Here is a 26,658-nt window from a genome sequence, read left to right on the forward strand (position 1 = left end):
CCCTGATTACCTAAAATTCAGTATAGTTGATGCTTGAACAACATGGGTTGGGGCACCCAACCCCTCCCCATGCAGTTGGAAATCTTTGTGTAATTTTTGACCCAGAACTTAACTACTAATAGCCAGTTGTTGACCAGAAGCCTTTCTGATGACATGAACAGCTCATTATCACATATTTTGTATGCTATGTGTATTATATACCGTATTCCTATAATAAAGTAAGCTAGAGAAAAGACAGTGTTATTAAGAAAACCTTAAGAAGGAGAAAATATATTTGCCATTCACTAAGGGGAAGTGGATCATCATAAATGTCTTCAGCCTCACCATCTTCAAGTTGAGTAGTCTGAGGAGGAGGAGGAGGAGGGGCTGGTTTTGCTGTCTCATATGTGGTGGATGTGGAAGAGGTGGAAGGAGAGGCAGGCACACTCAGTGTAACTTCTGTTAAAAAAAAAAAAAAAAAAACCTGCATATAAGGGGACTGAGCAGTTCAGACCCATGTTGTTCAAGAGACTCTATGCTGATCCTGAAAGATGTTAGGTGGGATAGAATGGACCTATGAGAATTTTGTTCCCTTTTGTTTTTTTTAATTGCAGAAACAAATTTTTAATTTTTGTTTAAAAAAGACATGGATATTTTGAATTCATTATGATATATGGGAAAGGAAGTGGCAGAAACATATTCATAACTGAAATGGCTTGAGTTGACTACCAGTTTTGAAAAGATAGCATTCATGTCTTAATGAGTATTTTATTGCCACTTTCCAATTCATATGAAATTAGGCCTTCCCCTCCATGCTTCATGAGTGTAACCCTATGAAGAATGTGTTTTCATGTAGAAGGTAGCTTATGTGCCTGTGGCATCATTCCCACGCAAATTAAAATAGGGGTAACTCTCAGTAGGTGTTGCAACAAAATCCAGTTGCATCACTCTACGAATTATTCATCAGAGTAGATGGGGCAATACCCAAATTGACTCTGCCAAGGAAAAACAATAATATTCATTTAGTACAAAACACCCCTTACACAAGAGTTCCTTTTCCTTCTAGCTCCAGAAATACGTGGGCAACAGTCTCATTGATTATAGGTGGAGAAAGAAGAAATAGGACTGAACAAAGCATTTTATTAAACATTTTTAGATAAAATACGATGGCTGGGAGGTAGGGAAGGGGTCAAAATAAAGAACATTTGATATTTGCTAAATATTTCTCTTTTGTTCTATTTATAGAAAATAAAGTAGTCTTTCAGAGTTTTCCCAAAGATTATGAGGTTTAACAACTTGTCCATTGTAGCTTTTGTTAAGCCTGGTTTTGAAATCTGTGGTCTTTGTTCTTGTATTTTGAAGGACTGCATTTTAAGCTGCTGGATTATAGTACTTAGGGTTTACTCTTTGCTGGCTCAAATCCCTTTCACAATGTTAGATTGTTATTTTACTCTTTGCTGGCTCAAATGTCTTTCACAATGTTAGATTGTTATCAGCTAAACTTTTTTTTTTTTTTTTTTGAAACAGCGTCTCGCTCTGTCGCCCAGGCTGGAGTGCAGTGATGCCATGTTGGCTCACTGCAACCTCCGCCTCCCAGGTTCAAGTGATTCTCCTGCTCCAACCTCTCAAGTAGCTGGGACTACAAGAGTGCACCACCATGCCCGGCTAATTTTTGTATTTTTAGTAGAGATGGGGTTTCACCATATTAGTGATCCACCCACCTCAGCCTCCCAAAGTGCTAGAATTACAGGAGTGAGCCACTATGCCTGGCTCAGCCAAACTTTTCGTGGTGCTGTCTGTAAGATCCTAATCAAACAAGCTGAAAAAGTACATTTGCAGAATATTTTGCCAGCATCCAAAGTCACGTGATATCTTATGTTCTTCCGGCAACACATTGTAATTTGTTCTTAAATAATTGCCACTGGATTCCATATAAGCATGGCTTCATACAGCAAGTGTGTAAACATGATTATGGGTGCCTAGCAATATGGAAATCCTCCTGAACTATATGTATAAGTTTTTGCTATCCAGGAGCTCTTCTTGTAATCGAGAAGGAATTTCCTCAACACAAAACAGAAAAGTGCAAGATCATACGCCAGGGAGCAGTGTCAAGTTTGGTAGGTGCACATGCCGTGGGGTGATGAGAAAGACTAGAAGTTTCTACCCTGTGAGCTCTGGGACTTGCAGAAAGGAAGGCAGAAGAGGGCCTGGAGGCTGGATGGGTAGTCAACAAACATCATCTCTAGGTGGCACCCAAGCTATTTGGTGCCCCTCCTTCCTACCCAACTCCAAGCCCATAGCATCTAGAGAACATATTGAAGTTATCTGTACATCTTTCCCCTACTAGACTGTGAGTGGACATGGTCTGTGGTTTATTGAGCTTTGTGGCACTTCCCATCCCCTAAATCCTGGCAGTGTGCCCAGCACATAATAAATACCTTTTGAAAAATCTGAAGTGAAAGAGTAAATTGAGAGTGAATTCTTACTGAAACTGTTAATTCATTAGTGTTAATTTGGTACTTTACTTTGAATCAATTTTCACAGAATTTTAGAGTAAAATGCTTTTATACAAACAACCTGTAAATGATGCATTATGTCTTCTGTACCTTAGTAACTCTTCCAGATGGGAGAGGATGAGAGTAAAAATGAGGAAGAGGGAAACTATTTTGCTAACTGAAATTCCTGCATAAAATGAAAGTCTCTGCTTCTGTGTTTCATAAGGTCTCTAAGGGAACTGGATTCCATTTCAGAACAGTTGCTGTGTTTGTAGCCCAAAGCACCTGCTGACATTATTAAAATATAATAGCACAGCAGTGTCCCCTTCTCTTTACTCTGCTAGCACAATGTGTTTGCAAGTAGAAAGCCAAATATGGAGAGCCTCTGTTTGAAAACAGAGTATCTTGAGATATGCACTTTAAAATTCAGTTTGATTTTCCATTTGTTGCATTCTCTTTAATTGGGGGGAAAAGTTGTATTTACCACCCATATTTATTAGAACTCATCTCCCAACCTGTCTTGTCTCTGATTCTCCCCCATGGTATTTAGCCAGGCATCTGCTATGGCTTGGGCACCAGGGAGTCAATAATGAGTGACCCAGCTCTTGCCCTCAATATGCTCACCACAGAATACACCTAAGGGGGCAGCTCATGCATTCTCAGACTTGAGCCCCTGCAAAGGACCCAGTGCTGAAAGTCATTTATAATTATTTGTAATTTATAATAACGTTTTAAAGAAAACTCAAGGTCTGGCTTTTAGAAGACATAACTTAAAAATAGATTTGAGAAGCATAATTTCAATAAAGGATGGTTTATACAATGTGCTAATAATTCTTGTTTATCAAGGCAACAGTACATACATGTTTGATATACATTTGATTGTGAATCCTTATAATTGTCTTGTACTTGCCCAAGACACACAGCCAGTGAAAGTGGTTCTGTCCAGAATCCTGGCCTTGTCTCTCTCTCACCCGAGGCTACGCTCTTCACAGCTGTTCTGTATTCAATAGGTCAGCTTTCCAACCACAAAGGAAACCACAAGTTTAGCCAAGTAAAGAAAGACATTTGCAAAGTCATGGCAGGGTGTCTATCATGCCACTGCAGTCTGTGCTATCTCCCTTGGCCACAGGGTTTCAGCTGGTGGCGTAATGTGTTGGCTTCCTAGGGTAGGAAAGCACTCCAGTTTGGTGGGGTGTATGGAAATCTATGGCAAAACAAAACTCTTTTCTTTCCTACTGAAAAAAAAATATGATCTGAAGCTAATTTATCATCACCAGGTGCCCCTTCAGTGTTACTGTAAGCAGAATTGAAATAACAACTTCTGCCTTTGAAGAAGGCATGGCTATAGGATTAGAATGAAATGGAGGATAGAGGACTAGGTGAAAGTTAGATCTTTGGATATAGAAGTGCAGCCAACCGTAATGTCCGGTGATGTTCCCCGGCCTGTGGAAGGCAGATGAGATTGAAACCAGGGCGTACATGAGTGATCTGGAGCCTGTAAGTGTAACAGAGCAGAGAGCGCTAGATGAGATGGAGCTCATAGGAGCATGGGAAGTTGAATGAGACAGTAAGGAACATTCTGGAAGCTGTAATGGGGAGTTAGGAGAATGCCAGAGTGATCTGATGCAGTCCTTCCAAATGCTGGCAGAGCCCACGCCATGACCAGTGACGTAGACTAGAAGTCACGTTTATTGGGAGAGAAGAGGTTAAGGAGCACCCAGGTGAACAATTAGGTCCTCCACAATGAAGAGAAGTAATGTGGAGGAAAGATAGCTTGTCGTGGTAAATGAAAGCAGCCTGAATCCATTTTTGAGCTCTATGAAATAAAATATAAATTTAATATACAAAATATATTTGTTCCTATAAAAGCTATATGTTTTGATATCAAAAAACAAAATTATGATTTCTGTGAGAAATATGATTACATCCAGAACAATCTTATGTTGTGTTTCGTTTAAAAAGTACATAGGTTTGGCTGGGTGCGGTGGCTCACGCCTATAATCCCAGCACTTTGAGAGGCCGAGGCAGGTGGATCACCTGAGGTCAGGAGTTTGAGACCAGCCTGGCCAATATGGTGAAACCCCATCTCTACTAAAAATACAAAAATTAGCCAGACATGTTGGTGGGCACCTGTAATCTCAGCTACTTGGGAGGCTGAGGCAGGAGGATTGCTTAAACTTGGGAGGCGGAGGTTGCAGTGAGTCAGGATCGCCCCACCGCACTCCAGCATGGGTGACAGAGCGAGACTCCATCTCAAAAAAAAAAAAAAAGTATGTAGATGTTTGTATTTTAGCTGCATTGCTAACATTTTATAGTATTTTTAATGGATGAATGCTAATGTTTATGTATATATATTTTTGTTTCCTTAAAAACAGGTTCTTGTTCAAGTACCAACTCTATGGACCCAGGACAGGTTTGTCCCATGACCTGCTGTGAACAGTGTGTTGTCTGATAGAAGATTCGGTTGGCAAACCATCTCTCTATTGCCTTACAGAGCAAGCAAAGAAGATGGATCGACTGAAGAGCCATCTGACTGTGTGCTTTCTACCTTCTGTGCCCTTTTTAATCCTAGTATCCACTCTAGCCACCGCTAAGAGTGTGACTAACAGCACTTTAAATGGCACTAACGTGGTCTTGGGCTCTGTGCCCGTAATCATTGCCAGAACTGACCATATCATAGTCAAGGAAGGGAACAGTGCCTTGATTAATTGTAGTGTTTATGGCATCCCTGACCCACAGTTCAAGTGGTATAATTCCATTGGCAAGCTGCTGAAAGAAGAAGAGGATGAGAAGGAGAGAGGAGGAGGTAGGCTTTAAAGTTGTATCAAATGTCATAATAAAATACAAACAGGAGCTTTGGAGCCAGCACCCATGGTGTTAGTTCTTCTCATGCAAATGATTTAAAGATCTCATTTTGTCTTGTTTTTCTAAGGCAGGAAAGCGAATATATATCCTTAAGGATTCAAAGAAGCAATTAATTCATTGTTTTCATTCGTTGACACAAAGACAAAGGACAAACACAGAAGTCTTTTAAAAGGCGTCTTGGAATTTTGTAATATAATACATCCAATACATTATAGAGACAAATGTAAAGTGGATTTTCCTAAGTAATATACTCAATTTTTAAGGGAGTTTTGTTTTCTTTCATGGAGATGGCTGGAATAAACAATATAGCCATTGTTTATCATTAAATGTTCATTTAATTCATTGGCTGTGGATTTAAAGACCACACTTCTGAAAAGAAACTTCAGTGCAAGTCTCAGCCACTGGCTGGGATCCTTCTGTATTCCTTGAGTCCTGGCTGCAGTTTCTAGACTGAGGCAGGGAGGGAGGGACGATGCAATAACAAGGAAGGATGTGGGGCAACAGGAGACTGCATGGTTTTTAATAAATGCATTTGTGACCAAAAAGTGTGAATCACCTCACTCTGGGAAAGACTAGCCGGAGAGAGGAGTGGGTCTTTGGGAATCAGTGCATTTCTTGTTTTAGATGCGTGAAGTAATTTGTCTGAAAACCCAAGCCTGGTCAGATTGACCAGAAGGAGTTAACCTGCTTTCCTAGGCATTTACTGTGTGAAGTAGAGGGGTTGGGGTGGGGGAGTGAAAAGACCATTGTTCTGAAGTAGCAGCTTATTAGTTTCTTCCATTCACATTGGCCTCCTGTTCCACAATTCTTTAACCAGTGAGCAATCCCCAGAAGAGTTTCTGCTCTAGGAAAACCTACATTTTAGATCTCTTTTCCTCATATTATCTTAATTGCCCTGAAAAAAGAATAGAGGCTAATGCTGTATATCTCCTTAGGAGCTAAGTGAATGGAGTTTTCTTGCAGTTGCCTACTCCTGGTTCACAGCTGTGTTCCGAATGGTTAAGGCTGCTAGCTGTCTAATTGGCCGGATTGTGGGGTTTGCTGTAGTGCTGTCACTCACATTGCTTTTGGTTAGCCAGTCAAGGTTGTAGAGCATTATAAAGCTTCTTCCTTTAAGTCAAAAACATTATATATTATGAATTGTGTTTAACCTAGGAGAGTCGAACTTTTACCCACCAAGAGGAATTGTGGGACCATAGCAAAGGTAAATTAGAAGGCACCTTGGAGATGTTATAATTCAAATGCCCCTTTACTGAAATTTGCCCAAAGTCCTGCTATTATTAAGTGGCTATGACTAGGCCTGTAATCCCAGCACTTTGGGAGGCGATCCAGAGTTTGTTACCAGCCTGGCCAACATGGTGAAACCCCATCTCTACTAAAATTACAAAACTTAGCCAGGCACGGTGGCACGCACCTGTAATTCCAGCTACTCAGGAAGCTGAGGCAGAATAATCTCTTGAACCCAGGAGGTGGGGGTTGCAGTGAGTAGAGATCACGCCACTGCACTACAGCCTGGGCGACAGAGTGAGACTCTGTCTCAATTTTAAAAAGTGGCTATGACCAGAACCTTTACTACTGACAGTGGAAAGATGAGGGAACACAGCCCCGAGCCCACAGTGGTTTTGGTTCCTACAGCCCCTTCCTCCAGGACAAGTCAGAAGGCAGTGATGTCACACTTGTGAACAGAGGGCAGTAGCCATGGTAACAAAGACACTGCAGCCCAGGTACCTTAGCAGGTCTTTCTGCAGGGCTGAGCCATCGCTAGGGAACCCAGGGCAACTGAATCAAAGGGAACAAAGACCTCAGACCTGGATCTCCCTTTTACATGGACCCTGAAGCAAAGGTTATCCCTGGGTATTAAAGAGCTGGGTTGGGACACTGAACTCCTCAGTCCTAGAGAGGAAGAGAACTGTGGGAACAGCATAGTGCTGGGGGCTGAATTTCAGTTTCAACATTTTGAGGATTATCCCAAAGTATAGTATCTTACTGCTTCTGAGTTACATATGTGGTGTCTTAGCAAAAAGGTCCTTGGAACTGCTGACTCAGTATTGGCAAGCTGACTCTGCACCGTGCCTCCTTCATCTGTATATTGAGGGCGTTGAACTAGTTGGTAGTCGTATTTGGCTCCATTTTCTTTTGTTTGTGGGTGCTAAGATGGACTATAGTAGTAGCCTGTCAGTAGACTCCAGGCTAGTGGCTGCTAGTCAGAAGCCTTTGGCGCAGAGAACCGCTCCATCAGAATTCAGCACTCTGGTTTGTAGCCAGCAGCCTTGCTGATAAATCAGTTAGCTATTTTAAATCTCTTTAAAACTTTCAAGTTTTAAAAAGAACTCGTGATACTAGTAGTTGATGTTCCAGCTCAGCTTTTGTAATTACAATGCATGATGGTAATTTCAGAGCATAAGCAACATGGGATAATATACAAAACAGTGTACCTAACAACCAGGCAATACACAGAAAACAACAGAAATGAGAGATTCTTGCTCATAAAATATCAGAATCTGAGAGCTGGAATGGCCTATTGGTAAACCTATAGTCTTTAACTTTTCATTTTTGATGGGGGAAATGCCCATATTATAACATGGACATAGATTTCCACTTTTCAGGCCAATAGGCTAGAAGTTTAAATGGAGCATGTTTTTTAAATAACAAAGAGGTGATTGAATATAGTATGACAAATACTGGGCCAGGCACGGTGGCTCATGCCTGTAATCCCAGCACTTTGGGAGGCCAAGGTGGGTGGATCATGAGGTCAGGAGATTGAGACCATCCTGGCCAACATGGTGAAACCCCATCTCTGCTAAAAATACAAAAGTTAGCTGGGTGAGGTGGCACATGTCTGTAATCCCAGCTACTCAGGAGGCTGAGGCAGGAGAATCACTGGCACCTGGGAGGCCAAGGTTGCGGTGAGCCGAGATCACGCCACTGCACCCGAGCCTGGTGACAGAGTGAGACTCCATCTCAAAAAAAAAAAAAAAAGGAAAAAGAAAAGAAAAATGATACTAATATCCTAGAACCGTATACACTAAGACTACTGTTAGAACCAAACTAACAAAATTATAATTTTCATTAACAACTGCCATTTACTAAGTCCCTGCACCAAGTGACGTATATTATTTCTAATCCTTATAATAAGCCTGACAGTGAAGTGTTATTAATCCTCATGTATACAGATGAGAAACCAGGTGAAACCAGAGGATATGACACAACCAGAGTGTGGCCAGCGGGTGTTCATTTTCCCTCCGTGACCCACCACATCATCCTTTAGATTCCCATAGGTGAAAAATGTTGAAGAGCCTCTCACCCAGACTGAGTGAATGTGAGAAGAATTCCTAGATGGAAAAGGCATCCTCACTACCAATAGCAAGGTCAGACAGTATTAGGATTTGTGCCGGAACGTGTGTGTGTACATGGCCTGCACATGCACAAAAAGGTGCTCAAAATCATCGGTGAGTCACTCAGGGAGCACACTGCCATTCACTTTGTGATTAGACTGGAAAGGAGCAATTTCATGTCTTGTTTCTGCTGAAAAGCTGAGAGAGCTGTTATTCATGCCGGCCCCTCCAGGCCCAGCGACAATGGGGCTATTTCCTGTCATTGGCAGGAGCAGCAGCTGGTTTGCTTTGCTTGCCTGGTGCTGTCACTTCAATTCCACAGGATCAGGAGAGGCTCATGTGTGATCTCTGTCTGGAAGACTTTTGTTTTTGTAGTTCAGCAAGATCCTGTCTGGGGTAGTCCACCCACCATAAAGCAGACAACATGCAACAAGCAATAACCACAAATGGCCACGAAATACACTGTTTTCAGTTTTCCTTTTGCTAGAAGTGAGTCGAAATGTATAGTAGCCAGGAATTAAGTCCTAACTATTTCAGGCACTAATTATCCAGTGTATTTTCACTGTTGCTTCTTACTGTGACTTTAAACCATTTACATTAACATTAGCACCTAAGATAAGTAACAAGGGTTTCAAGAAAATCAACTGGTTTCAGCCCTCGTATAAGTTTGAAATTCTTCCGTTAAGTTAGGTTTTTTACTTTTCTTGTGGATTTGTTTTCTGTACTCCTGTAGTGTCTGGTTGCCAAAAACAATGAAGCACTGAATCCACAATTGTCACAACTGCTACTATAGTGCTAGGGAATTCATTATTATAAATTTTGCCTCTAGTTTACATTGCTCTATTGTTTTTATCCCTCTACTTTTTCAGGGTTCTTTGAATAGATTGTAATATGTCTTTTAACTAATTCTGCAAGGGACCATGACAAACTGTGTCAGCCAGTGTTAAGACTGTAGTTATCACCCCCCTACTTAATATTTACATATCAAGAGGTCAGTGTCCATGGCATTAAATGTAAATTATCCTTTACCTCTAATATATCCTATATTAACGTGTTATACTGAATTCTTGTTTAGTATATTAAATATTTGACATTTAAAACACTCATCAAGGCCAGGTGTAGTGGCTCATGGCTATAAGCCCAGCACTTTGGGAGGCCAAGATGGGAGGGTCACTCGAGCCCAGGAATTCAAGATCAGCCTGGGCAACATAGTGAGACCCTGTCTCTATGGGAAAAAAAAAAAAAAAAAGTTAGCAGGGCTTGGTGGCACACATCTGTAGTTCCTGCTACTGGGAAGGCTGAGATGGGAGGATTGCATGAGCCTGGGAGTTTGAGGCTACAGTGAGCCTTGATCACACCACTACTTTCCAGCCTGGGCAATAGCAAGATCCTATCTCAAAAACACAACATCAAATGGTACCAAACACAATTTATGATTTGTGAACATATTATTTATATATTATTGGAAAATATGTAATTATGAATATATGATTGGAAATTCAGAAGAATCACACTATAGAGTCTTTAAGGAAGTTCTTTGACTTTTCTGAACCATAGTTTTCTTGTCTATGAAATAGAGATAATCCTTTTTTACTGAAAGTGGGATTGTAAGTCTTAAATGCTTAGCAGAGGTACCTGGAACATAGCAAGCTCTCAGTAAGTGGCACTGCTATTATTATTGTTAATATTGTACTATATCCTCACAATAATATGTTTCAATTGCTAAAATCCCTGTTTCTTAATATAGTGTGTTTTGTAAAGAAAGGAAAGAGTTTTCTGGGTAATTTAATATTCTCTCAATTTCTCAACCTTTTCAAAACTCAGTAAATGCAAAACAAATTCGTATCCCTTAAATGTTATTTGAAATTTCAAAATAATGTCCTGACTGCTATGACAGTGAGTTTGGGATTCTCATCAGAGGTCTCCTTTCCTGGTGCATCACTTCTGTGTACAAAGGGCCTTTGATATCTAATGTGCTTCTACCTCAGAAGAAAGCAGTGTATGTGGAAATTACGAAGTATTATGCACCAGATGAACTTTGCATTTGCCTAACCCCGTGGTCCTCAGCTGGGACCTATTTTCTCCACAGAGGACATGTGGCCAAGTCTGGAGATGTTTTTGGTTGTCATAACCAGTGGGGTCAAGCGGGTTGTGCTCCTGGCTTCAAGTGGGTACAGGCCAGGGGTGCTGCTAAACAGCCTGCATTGCACAAGACAGACCCCAACAATAAACAATTATCCAGCCCCAAATGTCAATAGTACCCGAGATGAGAAACTCTGCTCCTAACCCAAAGGAGCAACCCCTTGGCTAACTAAAGAATCATTCCAAAGTAGATCCATAGAAGCAGTTTAATTTACATTACTAAGGTTAATTTTCTGAATTGAGCCATATCAGGTGCCAACCTGGTGACCACCATGTGTGTGTTTCTTCAGTGAATTGTGCTCCACTTGGGATGTGACCCCAGATAGCTTTAGTCTTAGCAGTGAAAAGACGCTTCCAGATCCATCTCAGATACGATGACAGGTAAGATTCCCAAAATGGAAGTGATGTATGTGAACTAAGAGTAGGGTGCTCTTATTTTGGAGGACCACCTGTAGCTACTCTCTAGAAAAGACTATTATGAACCCACATGGAATTACATACTTGGCACTTTAAATATTAAGATTACCAGATCAAATTAGCTAGAGGAACAGATGTTTTCTTTTCCAGGAAATAAAAAGACAGTAGGTTCTTTTCAGATATTAGTACCTTGAAGTAGAACAGAACTAGATTCTGAACAGAAAATCCTTCCATCCCCACCTTCCTGAGTTGAAAGCTTAGCTAAGCCTGTATTATCCCAGGCCACCTTTGCTCCGCGTGATGTAAGAAATAGCTTGTTAGAGCTGCCCTAGTCCTCTCTGAGGAGGTCTCTTGGGAGGGTTGTGGGTGGGGTTGGGAAGGCACAAGAGCACTTGCAGCTTCTGGGATTCATAACCTGATGCTGCAGTGGCTTCAAGGAGCTGTCATCTTCTGCACAAGCCTTGTAACAGGTGCAGCCGTGCGGTGCTAAATTTGCTTTCAATTATGTTTGGTAAAGAGGCATGAATCCTTTCTCTTCCGTAGCCCATATTTCACAAAATATGTGCCACATTTATAGACACAAACACATATGCACACATCTTGTGCTTCTTTGAAGGGTGCTGATTCTACGAAATCGTTGTTTGAGTGAATATTGTATTTCATTTATTATTTGCATAAACATTTATTGGAACTCTCACTATCTGAATATTTTTAAGTTGGTTTCAAGAAACTAACATACTTGTTTTGGCAGATTTAAATTCTTCTCCTGGGAAAGCATGGGTGTGTGAGGCTTAAGAGCCAAAGTGTCTAAACAGGATCGTTAATACAGTTTTAATCCATTTATACCACTCACTGGGAATATAGACAAACCATATGTCCATCACTGTTTACACACATGCATTCATAAAAAGATGTCTCTGAGGAAAAGTAGGTCCTTTTTTCAAATAAGTGATTGGAAATTTTAAGAGCTTAGCATTTGGGTATAATGTTAATTTTTTTTTCAGTCAGCTTTCTCAAGTTGAATATGTAATTTTTAATGCTCAGTGATCCTAAGGTAAACCTGGAAAGATTTAAGGTTTCGGTAGAAGTGATGTTTGGAGAAAATCTATGATTACAGGATCTGTGGAGGTTGTGCTCTCACTTCCCCTGTGATTCTTCAGTTCAGAATGCATTGCTCATTGCTGCTCCTTGCTGTACAGCAATAATTTACTCAGAAGTTGTTTGTGTGAGCGTTAGTTCTGATGTTGTTGTATGTTGGTTTCACACTAAGTCACAGTCACCCCTGGACTGTAGAATCTCTTGCTGTTTACAGGTTTAATTGTAACCATAGGATGCTGTTGATCTGTTCTCTCATTGCTAGATGGGCTACCTGGCACTGTCCTGTTGAGGAGACATTGGGCCATACCACGTGGGCATCTCAGGTCAGCTGCCTTCCTGGTGTGGAACTGACCACGATTATGGCTTCTCCCAGAGAAAGTGAGCTGGGGAGGAAAGCTCTGAACTATGTCCCTGGGAAGAAACACTGTTCTTATATTACCTTGGTTTGTTTACATCATTACTGTTTTTACAGTCAACCTAGGCTTGCCTGATTTGAAGAATTTCAAGAAGTCTAAGAGTGAGTCATAGGCTACTTTCATTTTAAGTTGTGATCAAATCAGCCTTCCACAGTGTTACCAGCCTGACGACTACCTGCAGCACATGGGAGTGCCCCTTACCCTACATTCTCAGCAACATTAAAAAAAAAAAAAAGGAAAAGCATTAATGAAAGAAGGCTGAGCAGCTAGGCAGGAGTCGGCCATCCAGGCTGCGGTGAGTTGTGTGTGATAGAAGGGCCATGAGCTACCGGGCCTGCCCCTCACAGCTACCCAGCCAGGCAGCCGTCACTTTCCACTGCCGGCATTGGCATTAGCGACTCCCCTTTATTCTGGCAACCTGAAAGATGAAAAAGTTGTTTTAAAAATGACTGTAATCTCTATAAATGTAATCATAATTTACATATTAGTGATTTTCTACACAGAGACACCATTCACATTTCTTGTTTTTGCCAATGATCTGTTCACAGCCTTTTCCTGTTTCTTCTTTTGGGTTTGTCTTGACTTGCTTGATTTATAGCTGTTCGTTATGTTTTAGAGTCATTAAGCATTTGTCTGTCAGACATTCTAGAATTTTCTCCTGGTTCGTCATTTGCTTTTAATTTTAATATGGCATATTTTATAGGGAAAAAAATTAATTTAGTGGAAATCTGATCCACTGGTGTTTTCCTTTACAGCTTCTGAGGTGCTTGAAATGCTTTAAAAAGGACTTCCTATTTCAAGGTTATAAAAATATTTTATATCCTCTATTAATTTTATACTTTTAATTTTACATTTAGATCTTCAGAGCAGTTGGAATTTATTTTTATGTATCACATAAAGGAGGAATTTGCCTTTATTTTCTTGCAGATGAACAGTCATCTATCCCAATAGTCTTCCACCCCACCCCCCCAACCCCGCAATTTGAAACGCAGTCGTCTTCATCTTTAAACTTCCTATGCTTGGCTGCGTCTGCTTCTGGACTTTCAGGTTTCCTCCACTGATTTATTCAGAGTTCACACAAGGCCTTATTGGGAAATGGAGCAAGACTTGAGGATGGGGTCTTAACTGGGCTAAGTGTGTGAGCCTGGGACTTGGGGTGGGGAGAAAGGAGGCCTTGCAGGCAAAAGGGAGCATGTGGGAAGGTCCTGTGGCCCCTCTTAAGAAATACAGTAAGGCAAACCTGTCAGGGGAAAAGTCATGTAAATGAGGTTGGGAAGCAGGCGGGGCTCCCGTTCTCCTGCAGGATAGATATAAAGCTCTTGCACATTTGGGGGCCCTCTTGTAATCCGGCCCTGCCTTCCTCCATCTGAGCCCTTCTCGGTTTTCTAGTGGTCAGCTCCAGCGGCTCACAGTGTTCTCTCTTGTGCTCATGTGCTCCCTGTGACCTCAAAGGTTCTTTCTCTTTTACCCCCATTCCTCTCCCTACCTGTGCCAGCGGATCGGGATGAGCAGTGGCCTCTAGGAAGCCCTTGCTCTGTCCGCTTGAGTCCCTCCCAGATGCCGTTATACTTACCACATGATGCTGTGGTTGTGTCTCGGCATCTGTTTTTCTTTTGGAACTTGATTTTTTGTATTGCAGTCAGGGGTCATGTCTCACTCATCTTTGTGTTCTCATCATCCAGCATGGAGCTTGGAACACAGACAGTTTGCTCAATGATATTTGTTGACTGAATTGGTGAACAAGATAAAAAAAGATCACTGCCCTTCTACAAATGTCAGCTTTGTTGTGTGGCATAACCCATGCACTGCAGTACGGCTCAGAAACAACATCTGCTAGCTTTTGTCTTTGCAAAGGAGAGACTATCACCACAACACTGTTATCCACCTCTAGGAGATTTTCACATTTAACTCTTGTGCCTGGAGTTTCTTGGTGAAGACTGTGACAGGTCCCTGGCAATTTCTAGTCTCCAGGAGACATGAGATGCAGCAGCTTTTGTCCTGCAGCTTGTGTAAGCATTTTAGTCTAAAGCCTCAGGTGTGCATCACCTTCCAGAACAGGAGCAGACAGAGAGGGGAGGGAAGAAGGGCATTTGGGGGGGGCGTGGCTACAGTCTGCGCAAGGAACAGGACGTGTGTGACTGAGCCCAAGTGCAGGAGGAGCGTGAGAGCCTTCTATTCAGAAGGTCATAGCGAAATGGCTGCCTCTGTTGTTTCCTCCAGAATCATCGCATGTAGAACTGAGTTGGCGTCCGCTGCTGACATTTTGGATTTTATTTGTGCTGAAGTGATGCAGCTTCATGAACATTCGGTGCATATGCTTGACATTCCCACTCAGTTACAGTTTAAAATACATGGGGACTGCATTGTGTATCCCCACTTCACGTGTAAAGCACCGAAGATCTGTGATAGTCACTGTAGGTGTTTGTATAACTTTCTGGCAGCTGAAGTCGGGACCCTTCTAGAATGAGTCGCAGGGCCAGGTGTTTATAGACGGATGCAAATGGTAACATGCAGCAACAAGAACGTTTTCGAGATGTTCCTGTCTGGACAGGTGCCGTGTGGATGGAGATTCTTCTTGAGCATGAGTCCGAAGCTGATGTGGGAGGAGTCTCCAAACAGAATTTGCACCATCTTTAGTTTTCAGAGCTGTAGATGGCAGTAGAATGTGCAGAAATCTTTATTTTTCACTAATAGAAGGGCAGGCTGAGGCTGAGAGGAAATATTTGGAGTCTTGGTTCCCAGAACAAATTAATGTGTTGGCCTTTACAAAAAGAGCGGGTGGGGAATACAGACATACATAACCTTCAAGGCTGCAGGACCTTAGTTTTCTTCTATGCTAGTCTTAGAACTGTGTTGACTTGGAAAGAGTTGGACTTGCTTTGTGGTCTGGTAATAGTATATTCTCATCCAGGTCACATACTCATTTTACCATATCTCACCCAACAGAATTCTAAGTGACATTAACATTACATTAACGTGGCCGGGCGCCGTGGCTCGCGCCTGTAATCCCAGCACTTTGGGAGGCCGAGATGGGCGGATCACGAGGTCAGGAGATGGAGACCATCCTGGCTAACACGGTGAAACTCTGTCTCTACTAAAAATACAAAAAAATTAGCCAGGCGAGGTGGCGGACGCCTATAGTCCCAGCTACTCGGGAGGCTGAGGCAGGAGAATGACGTGAACCCGGGAGGCGGAGCTTGCAGTGAGCCGAGATCGCGCCACTGAACTCCAGCCTGGGCGACAGAGCAAGACTCAGTCTCAAAAAAAAAAAGACTGGGTGTGGTGGCTCTCGCCTGTAATCCCAGCACTTTGGGAGGCTGAGGCGGGTGGATCACAAGGTCAGGAGATGGAGACCATACTGGCTAACAGTGAAACCCCATCTCTACTAAAAATACAAAAAAATTAGCCGGGCGTAGTGGCGGGCGCCTGTAGTCTCAGCTACTCGGGAGGCTGAGGCAGGAGAATGGCGTGAACCCGGGTCGGAGCTTGCAGCGAGCCGAGATTGCACCACTGCACTCCAGCCTGGGCGACAGAGTGAGACTCCATCTCAAAAAAAGAAAAAAATTACCTTAACCCATAAAATAAAGATGATTGTTCAAGAGGAATCTAGTAATGGACTGAAAACAAAAGAGACGTTTTGGTATCCTTGTCCTCCATTGGAAACAGGAAATTGCTGGCAGAGAGAGCTGTGGTGTTCTCATTTAGCTAGTTTGTTAGCGTACAGCGCTATAGGTAATAACCCAACTGCTTTAGGATTATAATATGTGCATTCATATTTGTCGTGGTATATAGTTAATATAGTTCACAGATACATGGCTGGGCTTTAAACTTTCAGAATAAATAAAATTAAGTATTGGATAAAGTATATGAAAACCATTAAGGCTGGGGACCCACTGTGCTGGATTAAGAATCTGAATATACTCCTAAGTAATAATTTATCAGTTAGACATCTCACAGATTTCCCCAAAACGAACTACACATGTCACCACATTAGACTGCATTTGATTCCAAGCTATGCCCCTTTTAACAATGTCACAAAAAACGTTTGAAGGGTCTATAAGTAGTTGTCTGAATTGAACTGTTTGGTTGTAGATTAAATACATATCAGTAGACAAAAGCATATCTGAAAACTCTAAAAGTTCATGTTCAGAAACATTTTTAAATATTCAATAGAGAAAAGCATTGGAATGTTGTAACTAGTATTTTCACATTTTATTTTTCTGTAACACTTAGAACATAATTATTACTAAAGTTGTTACTTAGGTTTGGGGGAAAGGCTGTTGATATTACCATCAGATGCCTGTCTTGTTAGTGTTCTGTTCTTCTGTATCCAGGTTCAGACTACTTTTTCCTTATATTTATAGATAATTGTTCCAAAAAGTGGTACAGATGGGGAGGAGGTAAACAAACTGATCCTAACCATTCTTCACACAAATAACCTCACCTTCTCACCCTCCTCCACTCTATTTTCTGCTATATTTTCCAACAAAAGGAAGGTAAATATGAGAAACTGCAAGCATAGCCTGTAAGTCTCTAGAACCCAATGTCTTCTGTATAGAATAAGCTTTCAATCAGAGTTTTGTTCTGTTTTTGTCCATGCCTGCTGCAGTCTACTTTTATGAGACATGCAAATTATAAGAAAATAAATTGACAAGGTAACTTTCCTGGCCTCAGGTCATTATATATTTGAATAAATCTGCAGCTGAAATATCAAAATTTGTGTTCCTGGAATGAAAGTGGTAGAAGCCTTGCCCATGCCCCATCTGAATTAGCGAGAATTTCACAGACCTAGTAGGTTGGTTTGTTCATACACATTCACAAGAAGCTGAAAATTCACTCGATTTTCCAAACCAGTGTTTTCTACTCTTGGAGGAAATACACTGACTGAATTGTTAGAAGAGGGTTACTCGGGGACACCAGAAACTGCTCTTCACAGATGTTCTTTCAGAAGGCACAGTCATGTGACAACATCCACCAAGAGGCTCCCGCCGGATTCGCCCTGGCCAGTGGGCAGGAGGAACTGTAGAACCCCAGGAGGTACCTCACTGGCGCCTCCAGCTTCCTTAAGAAAGTTCCTTGGAGCAGAGGATGCTGCGGGAAAACAGGCCTTCTGTTGCCTTATTCCATAGTCCACTGGAACACTGGATTAACAAAACAACAAAAGAAATGCTTTTGGGAATTACCAGGCCTTCTATTAGAATTAAAACAGTACCATAAGGAGAGCAAACAAGTAATACACAGTGCAATAATAGATGCTTAAAAGGAAACTATGTGTTCAGTTGTCCCAGCTCTCAGGAGAGGTTTCTCTAGTCGGCTCCGGGAACTAGAATGTTTTTATGGAGAAATATCTGCCTGTTCCTTAGAACTCCCCAAAAACCTAACTGGGATCTTCATTTGCTCTATGGGACAGTCCAGGGAGGTAGCAGGGTTTCAGAAGGGCTCAGACCTAACACCCTGAAGCCACAGCTAGTATCATGTTTCACAGGGGTCTTTGACCTGCAGGTAGATGGGCAGGCTCAATTCAAACCAAAGTGTTGCACTGGATTCAAAATATCCTTCCTGAGGCGATGCTAGATGCTTTCCAGAGAGGGCAGTGGGGGTAAGAAAACTCGCATGTATTATCAGTACGTGTCCTCCTTCGTGTCAAGCTTATTTTCAACTTGATGGATCTGTAATTTATTTGCAAGGCTAAACCAAATTGATATTAATTCCTATCCAGCCTCTGAATACTCACATTGTTAGCTTGTAACTTTAAATAGTATAGATAATTGCGGAGTCTCAAAATGAATGACACAAATTATGTTTTCATTAACTGAGATCATACAAGGATTACTTCAGTCTTAAATTAGAGAAACTCAGGTAAACAATTTAATTGCATTAACCTCCCCAGTGAACATATATTCAATAGAGGCATGCTTACTGGCAGGTTAGAGAATCAGTTGCTTTTAAAGTTAAGGAGCTCTTCAATCAGAGCACAGTGTTTTCCACATTGTTTGTTCCTCTCTTTTTTCACTAGGATGTGGAGTTAGACGATATGGTTTGGTAGTTAAGAGTGCAGCCTCTGGAACTGGAGTTCCTCTTCCAGTTCTACGGCTTCCAAGCTGGTGCCCTTGGGAATGTTGTCTAACCTGACTGTGCCTCAGTTTCCTCATCCTGTAAAACAGAGGCAGTGTGAGGGGCCACCTTGCAGAGTTATTGTGAGGGTTCAGTGAGCTGATGCATGTCACTGCCTGCCACATAGTAAGCACGTGAAGTAGATGTTCATAGTAGTAGATATTCTTAGAAACATATCAGTTTGTAATCATGGGAGCTCTGTGTCCTTAGTTGAATTTTCTTCTCTCGCTTCCGACAGGAAAATGGCAAATGCACGACAGCGGCCTTCTGAACATCACCAAGGTATCCTTCTCAGACCGAGGCAAATACACGTGCGTGGCTTCTAACATCTATGGCACTGTGAACAACACGGTGACCTTGCGCGTCATCTTCACCTCTGGAGACATGGGTGTCTACTACATGGTCGTGTGCCTGGTGGCCTTCACCATCGTCATGGTCCTCAATATCACCCGCCTGTGCATGATGAGCAGCCACCTAAAGAAGACCGAGAAGGCCATCAATGAGTTCTTTAGGACCGAAGGTGCAGAGAAGCTGCAGAAGGCGTTCGAGATCGCCAAGCGCATCCCCATCATCACCTCTGCCAAAACTCTAGAGCTTGCCAAAGTCACCCAGTTCAAAACCATGGAATTCGCCCGCTACATCGAAGAGCTCGCCAGGAGCGTGCCTCTGCCGCCTCTCATTATGAACTGCAGGACTATCATGGAGGAGATTATGGAGGTGGTTGGGCTGGAGGAGCAGGGGCAGAATTTTGTGAGGCATACTCCAGAGGGCCAGGAGGCTGCAGACAGGGATGAGGTCTACACAATCCCCAACTCTCTGAAGCGGAGCGACTCCCCCGCCGCCGACTCAGACGCCTCATCGCTGCATGAGCAGCCTCAGCAAATTGCCATCAAGGTGTCAGTTCACCCACAGTCCAAAAAAGAGCATGCAGATGACCAAGAGGTTGGACAGTTTGAAGTCAAAGATGTAGAGGAGACAGAACCGTCGGCTGAACATTCCCCTGAAACTGCAGAGCCTTCTACTGATGTCACATCCACCGAGCTAACATCAGAAGAGCCAACACCTGTTGAGGTACCAGATAAGGTACTGCCGCCAGCTTACCTGGAAGCCACAGAGCCAGCAGTGACACATGACAAAAACACCTGCATTATTTATGAAAGCCATGTCTAATACCAACCCCGAAAAGCTATGCATATCAAGAAAATCAGGGGCTGCTCCTTGTAGTACAGATGTAGTACGCACTTGCCGCTAAGCCTTACCAGGAGACTCTCATCCCTTAGGTAGGAGTGATGCCACTTTAAAAGGAGAAACACCTGCCTGCAGTGAATGGGACTGGAATTTCCCCAGTAGAAAAGGATGCGAGAAACATCAGGGTGCAGAATTGATATCAGACGGAAGGTGTCTATGTGATAATGAGTTTTAGAGGCTGATCTCTGCCAAATACCTTAATTGATGATGCCTTCTTGGCAAAGAGTACACCACTGTAAGATATTCTGAGCTCAAGAACCCTGTCCAATGCACCCCGCATTGCTTTTCCTTTTAAGAAGTGTAGGTCTGCTACAATAGCAAATGCACGTACGTGGGTTTTTTGCACTTTCTTCTCAGTTTTAATTACTTTCGCTGTTCCTTTATAATGGGGTCATTGTTTTTAATACTAATTGTTCTTTCTGGTGTAGTCCTCATTGCCATTTTTGTCCTCATTTTTCCCTAGAACACGTACCTCAGAGACTTTGGTATCAGTCACCAGGACCAGGGCTGATATCTACAAGTCACATTACATTTGTCATGTTCCAAAGTAGTTACGAGGCTTGTTATTTTTTTTTTTTTTCATTCCCCAGGCCTATTTTCATAGATTGCTTTTTTTTGTTCGTTTCCAACGAAGCTGCTGTTGTGAAACTGAGAAAAACTTTGCCCCGGAATAGCACTTTAGCAGTTAAAAATGTGTTTACCTGTCTGATTCAGAGAGCCTTTTGGTGAGTTCAGCTGAGATGTAGAGGGAGATTGTAAAAGGTTAAATATACCCACACCACCCACGAAAGTCACTTTTTATGTTGAAGTTACATCATCCTCCAAATAAAGACTGATTCTTTACCTGGAAAATGTATTGCTTCCAAAGACATAGGATTCAGTGTATTCCTGTAGGTTATAGAATATTGGTTGGCTTCCAAACAGGCTTGCAGGGACCAAATGCTGTTGGATGACATATAACCAGGTCCACTTTTTGTGAACTGCATAGCTGACTTGGTTGTCCTTAAAGGGGAGAGCGAAAGCTTAGGGTAATAGCAAAGGGAACTGTGCCATCAAATTTTATGCCAAAATTGTTGAATAATTATTCAGTCCTGCAAGAAAGTGGTTATATGTGAGGTGCATGACCTTATGGAAAGAAGACAAAATTAGTCATCCAAAGGCTTAATACCCAGTGTGCCAATAACCAGCTACCTGACTCTGGACACGTCTGGGCCTCAGGTCCCTTATCCGTAGAAGGGGCAGATGAGGTGAGCTCTGAGCACCATTGAAATGGTCTCGCTGTCTCACAGAACCAAACTGATATTAACATCTTTGCTCCTTTTCACAATCACTTTAAAGTTTTTTGCATTCATCTCTCGGTCCCCCTAACATTTTCATGCTGCATTACTTAAATATGTTGGTTTTGAGAAATTGTAGCATTTTAAACAAATTGTGGATCTTCTCCTTCCAAAAAAAACCATTAGGACCACATCTGCTATTAAGATTTAATATCGGTGAGAATGAGTGGTGTTATTTAATTTTCCCTTATAAGCAAAGGAGACAGTAACCTTAATACACTCACAGGGGCCTTGGCCACATCAGGTAGTGGGGTTGTGATGTCCAAGATTGCATGGACCACATTGGTGATGAGAGTAGACCTAGATGTTTAGTCCTCACTCTGTCACCATCTGAGGAAGTGACCTTGGACAACTCCTTTCCTCTCTCTGGGGTTTAATCTTTTTCATCTGTAAAATATGCAGGTAGTACTCGAGGGTCTACAGGATCCCTTCTATTTGAAACATTTACAGTTGTATGGAAAGTTTGCAGTCTTCCAGGATCACCTACCCCCATTGCATGAGACAAGCAAAAATGGGTCCATGAAGTTGGATGCTTTTGCCATCCAAACTTTACAACAAACATTATCTGGCTCTATAATTGAGGGCAGTGGGCTTGGCTTTAAACCTAGCCTTGATTTGTTTATGTATAGATAACTGTTGTAGAAGGTGATAGGACTAGTTATGGAGTTTGATTAGACATCTCTTGAAAAGTACTGAACTGCTGACTTCTGGTTAGAAGTGCTTTGGGCAGTCACATAAAGAAATGAGCAGTGAGAAATCAGGAGAAATTATGACTCCTGTTCAGGCTCTCGGGACTAGCATCGTATGTTTTTGGGCTGCGGAAAAGTTTTAACGCCACCTCTTAGGATATAAAAATTTTCCAGTTGTCATGGAGGTCTACAAATTATTTACCATGGGTTTATGTGCCCAAAGCGACAACAGAGTACTTACGTTCATTTTGTGATAATGTATGAATGTTAGCCCATTCTATTCCGTTGTCATTCCACCCAAACCCGTGTGCAGGTTTCCACATGGAAGCAACAGGAGAAGGCATCCATTCCACCTAGACATTGAATAGTGATAATAAGCTAAAAGTGGGCAGATTTTCAGTGGAGCAAGAGCAGAAATACGTGGCCAAAGAATGTTTCCCGATTGGTTTTGCTGCTTTAGACTGCAGTGGGAAGAGTTTATGTAGATTTTCAAAACTTTCTCCCTCTTTAAGGCATCGTAATGCTCTCAGTTTTGATAATAGCTGACATAAAGGGAGGTTGACTTAAAATGGGGATTTCTCCTTCCAAAAATGCTACACTCTTCCTATCCATCCTACAGCTTCTTTATGAAATAAGAGAGGCCCTCCTGCTAGAATATGAAATGCAGAAGACCTCACGACTTTCAGCTGATTTTTCAAACATAAAGGGAACTGTTCAGCTTCACAGTAATTCATGTGAGCGTGACTGAACGTGTATGCATACACACTCATGCACATTGGACTCATTTGGGCAGTTTTAAAAGCTTGACACTAAATCCAAAGCCTCGTCCTTTGGGTCGTATGTAGTCATTCGTAAAATCAACTTCTGGCTTCTGAGTCATCCTGGTCATATCTCTAGCAATGTTTTTCTTGAAATTCTGAAAATGATTCAAATATGTGTGTATATTTAATTCACTTAGATGATCTGTAAACTTGGATGGTATTTATTCTAAATGGGGAAAACAATTTTATATGGAAAATCTATGTAATTTATAATGGTTTTGTTTTATATATTATATTTTCATATCTTTAGGGCACATCTATACTATCCTCATCTTTTTGTATACCATACTTAGCAAAAAGAAATACTAATACTTGACTAAAATCTCTAGGAACCAAATGTGATACATGTGATATATAACTTATAGAAATTGCTCTAAAAATCTCTGAATGTCTCATCCATCCCAAGCATTACTGTGCTGTGTCATTATGTCCAGAATGATTTGTCTTGGACGCTTATGAGCATTCCTTTTTCACAACTAAGGCTGAAAGACCCGACATCTCACACAATGGGGTTCTGGAATTCCCCTTTCCTCATTTATCTGTTTTTATTGTTTGTTTCATTTTTAATTGCACAAGTCTATGTTGTCTAAACTTTGTTTGGAAGGGCAAGTGTGAGATAACAAGAAAGCAATGTGATAGAAAGACTGGATGAATTTAACCATGGCTATGTAAATTATTTTAATGGACTGGTAAGATGTTTCAAGTCTAATGCTTGGATCTTTATTTACTGGTGATCTAGGATCTGCTCAGCTCTTTAGCACATGAAGAAAATGTCAGGTACAAAGGACATTTGCATGTTTTGAACAGCATGCTCTAAGCCCAGTGCAGCCAACACAGATTGACTTGACTGTAGAAACACCAATACCAGCTGCTGGAAGAAATGGTTTAGAAAGGCAAACCAGATACCTTTTATTCTGCCCTAGGAAATACAGTGTTGATCAGTCCTAAAACTCTTCAGTAGTAGACACTGTGGTTCTTTTCCTTTCAGTGTTTCATTTGGTACCAAAATGGAGCATTTACCTTATATTTCAGATACTCTGTTTTCTCAGCATTGTTCAGATACTTTCCTTTACCGCTCTTCACATATCCTTTTGGCAGTCACTTGAGTAATTCTATAAATGTTTCTATTCTTGGTTTTTAAACCAAGTTATTCATAGTCTTTAAATACCTACCAAATCTCATTATATTTTCACACCCATATCTTGGGCATCAAGATACTGGTCATTTAAAAAAATCCTTCAGTACATAACACAGTTTATTTTCCTAACGACATTTTTAGGGTTTCTTCATTGATCAACCAGGTTTGGGTTAAACAAATCAATTGTAGGGGAAAAATCAAATAAAACAATTGCTTATTGTATTTTCTAAAGGACTGAGCATTTATCATTTATTCAAGAAGATATCGTATGAGGATGATAATCTTTTACAGATTTTTTGGAGATGGAATTTATAAAGAGGCTAATACTAAAAATACTGCAATCAAAATTGAAGCTAGAGAATGTAAAAATAGTAAATAGTTCTGAGAATATTCTGGCATAAATTATTTTTATTTAGCCAATAAAATAGCCTCCAAATGTGTATCTCAGACACCATAGAGCTGCTAACAGAGTCAAGGAAGATGCTTGTACTTAGATTTCGTTTGTTGTATTTCAGTAGTTCTGGATGTCCTTTGTTAAAATTGGAAAATGGAAAAATGCCTCTAGACGAAAATGTCAATCTGGTGATTTTGTGAACTGTAAAATGTTCACTTTTAAAAATAAAGATGTAAACAAATGACTCATACATAAGTTGGCATTACAGTAGCAAAAACAGAAAACCATGTGATCCATCCTGTATTTTGATTGAGGCTTTAATAAAGGGTTTGCACAGGTGTGTGGAATGTGTGTTGTGTCCCACCTGAAGGGTGTGTAACTGTGGCTTGACTCATTCTTTCCAGTGGTATAAACCCTGCAGTGTGTTCTTACCCCTACCCTGTGCATCTGCAGCATTTCTTGGGAAAAGAGAAAAATGAAGTAATTTGTATTTAAAACCTGCATAATGTTGTCCCACTACAGAAGCCTAACTCTGTCCTGACAAATCTTATAGCAATCGATTTTGATGTATATCAAGAAATAATTTTTAGCACATCACATCGAGCTAGGTTTAGAGAATCCAAGAAAGAAACTCACATCCCTAAAACATTCCACAGGGAGAAGGCATCAGTAGCAGAAATGCCACAAAGCACCTGAACAATACCAAATCCAAGAACATGCTAAGTAGGTTCATTTGACAATCAGTAAACAGCAAAAATGAAATTCCTCTTGGATGAGATGATTTTGTGGAGTGTATATAAGTGAACCAAGAAAGGAGACTACCAAATGGAGAGTGCAACAAAAGAAATGGGTGGCAAATGAGTATTGTGCAGGGCAGACCAAATAGGCAAACCAAATAGCTGAGTGAGTTATCCAATAAACTGTGCTTGTAGCCATCCACAGGTTTGCTCAGGTAAAAAGGGATTTAAGCAAATTTCACTGGCATAAATGGCAAAATTAACAGCGTGTCATCACAAACAAGGAAACAGGAAACTTTTGTCCTAACGGGAGATTCTTGTGATCCCTATTTTCAAGACCAGAACAAACTGCTAATTTTTTTTTTTTTTTTTTTTTTCAGGTTTTGGAATGCCGTGTTCTGCGTCGGTCTAAAAGGGATGTATCAGCTAGGCTTAACATTAACAAATGATTTTCAAGAAGCGTGTAGTCACAGAATTGGAAAATACATGTGAGGGTACCTGATTTATTTCAAGATTTGTATTATACAAATTTATTCTACAATATCCCTGGCAAGTAGTAGTTCAGCTCTGTCTGAAAATCTCTGAGAAAGGGGGAGCATACGATCTCATGTGTGTTCTGTTGTTAGGTGTTAAGTGCTGAGTCAAAAATCCTAATAGTAGTACCCCACCAGTCCTTGTTGAGACATCTGGAGCTGGAAGCATGGGTTAGTCCTGCCACAATAAAATCGTCTTTACTGTCAAGACAAAACTGAAATTATAAATATATATAAAAGATTACAAAAAAAAGTATCAGGTGCGCCTGATACTACTACATTAGTTATGTGCCATGTGGTAAACACCCTTTTGAGTGAATGGTTTCTGCCAACAGGGATGTTAAAGACAGATTCAGTTATACCCTTCACCACTTGAGATGCAGTAAAGCTATAGCTCCTTAAAGAGTTGTTCAGTAACCAGGGAAGAAAATGAGTGAACCAGCAGATTAATTGCCTCAGTCGATTAGTATGTTTTTGAAGGACCATTAGAATTGACTTCCTGAAAGGACAGATTAGATAGATAGATAGATAGATAGATAGATAGATAGATAGATAGATAGATACAGCTATAGATAAATATGTGTATGAAGTGGCATATTGGCGTATTTTAAAATAGCAATTGAAGTATAGCCGGCACTAATTGCATTTACACTGTTAGATAAAATAAAGACACAAGGGGAAAATAATTTTCCTAAAATATGAAGTAACAAATATTACATAATCTTTAAAATGAAGGTTGATACAGTAATATGAGTTTTTCAAAAACAAATTTCTAGCTACTGATGTATTTTCTACCTCTGGCCCAGTTCATTGAAAGAGGTGAATTGTTTTGGTGAGCCCTTGCACCTAACTAAACGAAGTGGATTTTCTTGCAATTGATTTGTGTTTTAAAGTTCATTA

At 41.1% G+C, this 26,658-nt stretch overlaps 1 protein-coding gene across 6 annotated transcripts in view; it reads left to right on the forward strand.

Annotated features, from left to right (window-relative positions):
- Positions 1 to 25,986, forward strand: part of MFAP3L (microfibril associated protein 3 like) — a 42,501-nt gene extending 16,515 nt beyond the window's left edge. For 2 of the 6 annotated variants that reach the window (XM_023228995.3, XM_023228987.3), the window contains exons 2-4: positions 4,850 to 4,887; positions 4,969 to 5,280; positions 19,100 to 24,835. In XM_023228995.3, the coding sequence (XP_023084763.2) occupies positions 4,850 to 4,887; positions 4,969 to 5,280; positions 19,100 to 20,031 (1,282 nt within the window). In that variant the 3' untranslated portion in view covers positions 20,032 to 24,835. Of the gene's footprint in view, positions 1 to 4,849; positions 4,888 to 4,968; positions 5,281 to 19,099; positions 24,836 to 25,605 lie in introns of those variants that run through there. The other 4 variants (XR_002735101.3, XM_023229005.3, XM_023229013.3 and 1 more) reach the window with 4 other exon arrangements.
- Positions 25,987 to 26,658: the final 672 nt, after the last annotated feature.

This window comes from Piliocolobus tephrosceles, chromosome 3 (genome assembly GCF_002776525.5).
Source record: "Piliocolobus tephrosceles isolate RC106 chromosome 3, ASM277652v3, whole genome shotgun sequence".
Classification (NCBI taxonomy): Eukaryota; Metazoa; Chordata; class Mammalia; order Primates; family Cercopithecidae; genus Piliocolobus; species Piliocolobus tephrosceles.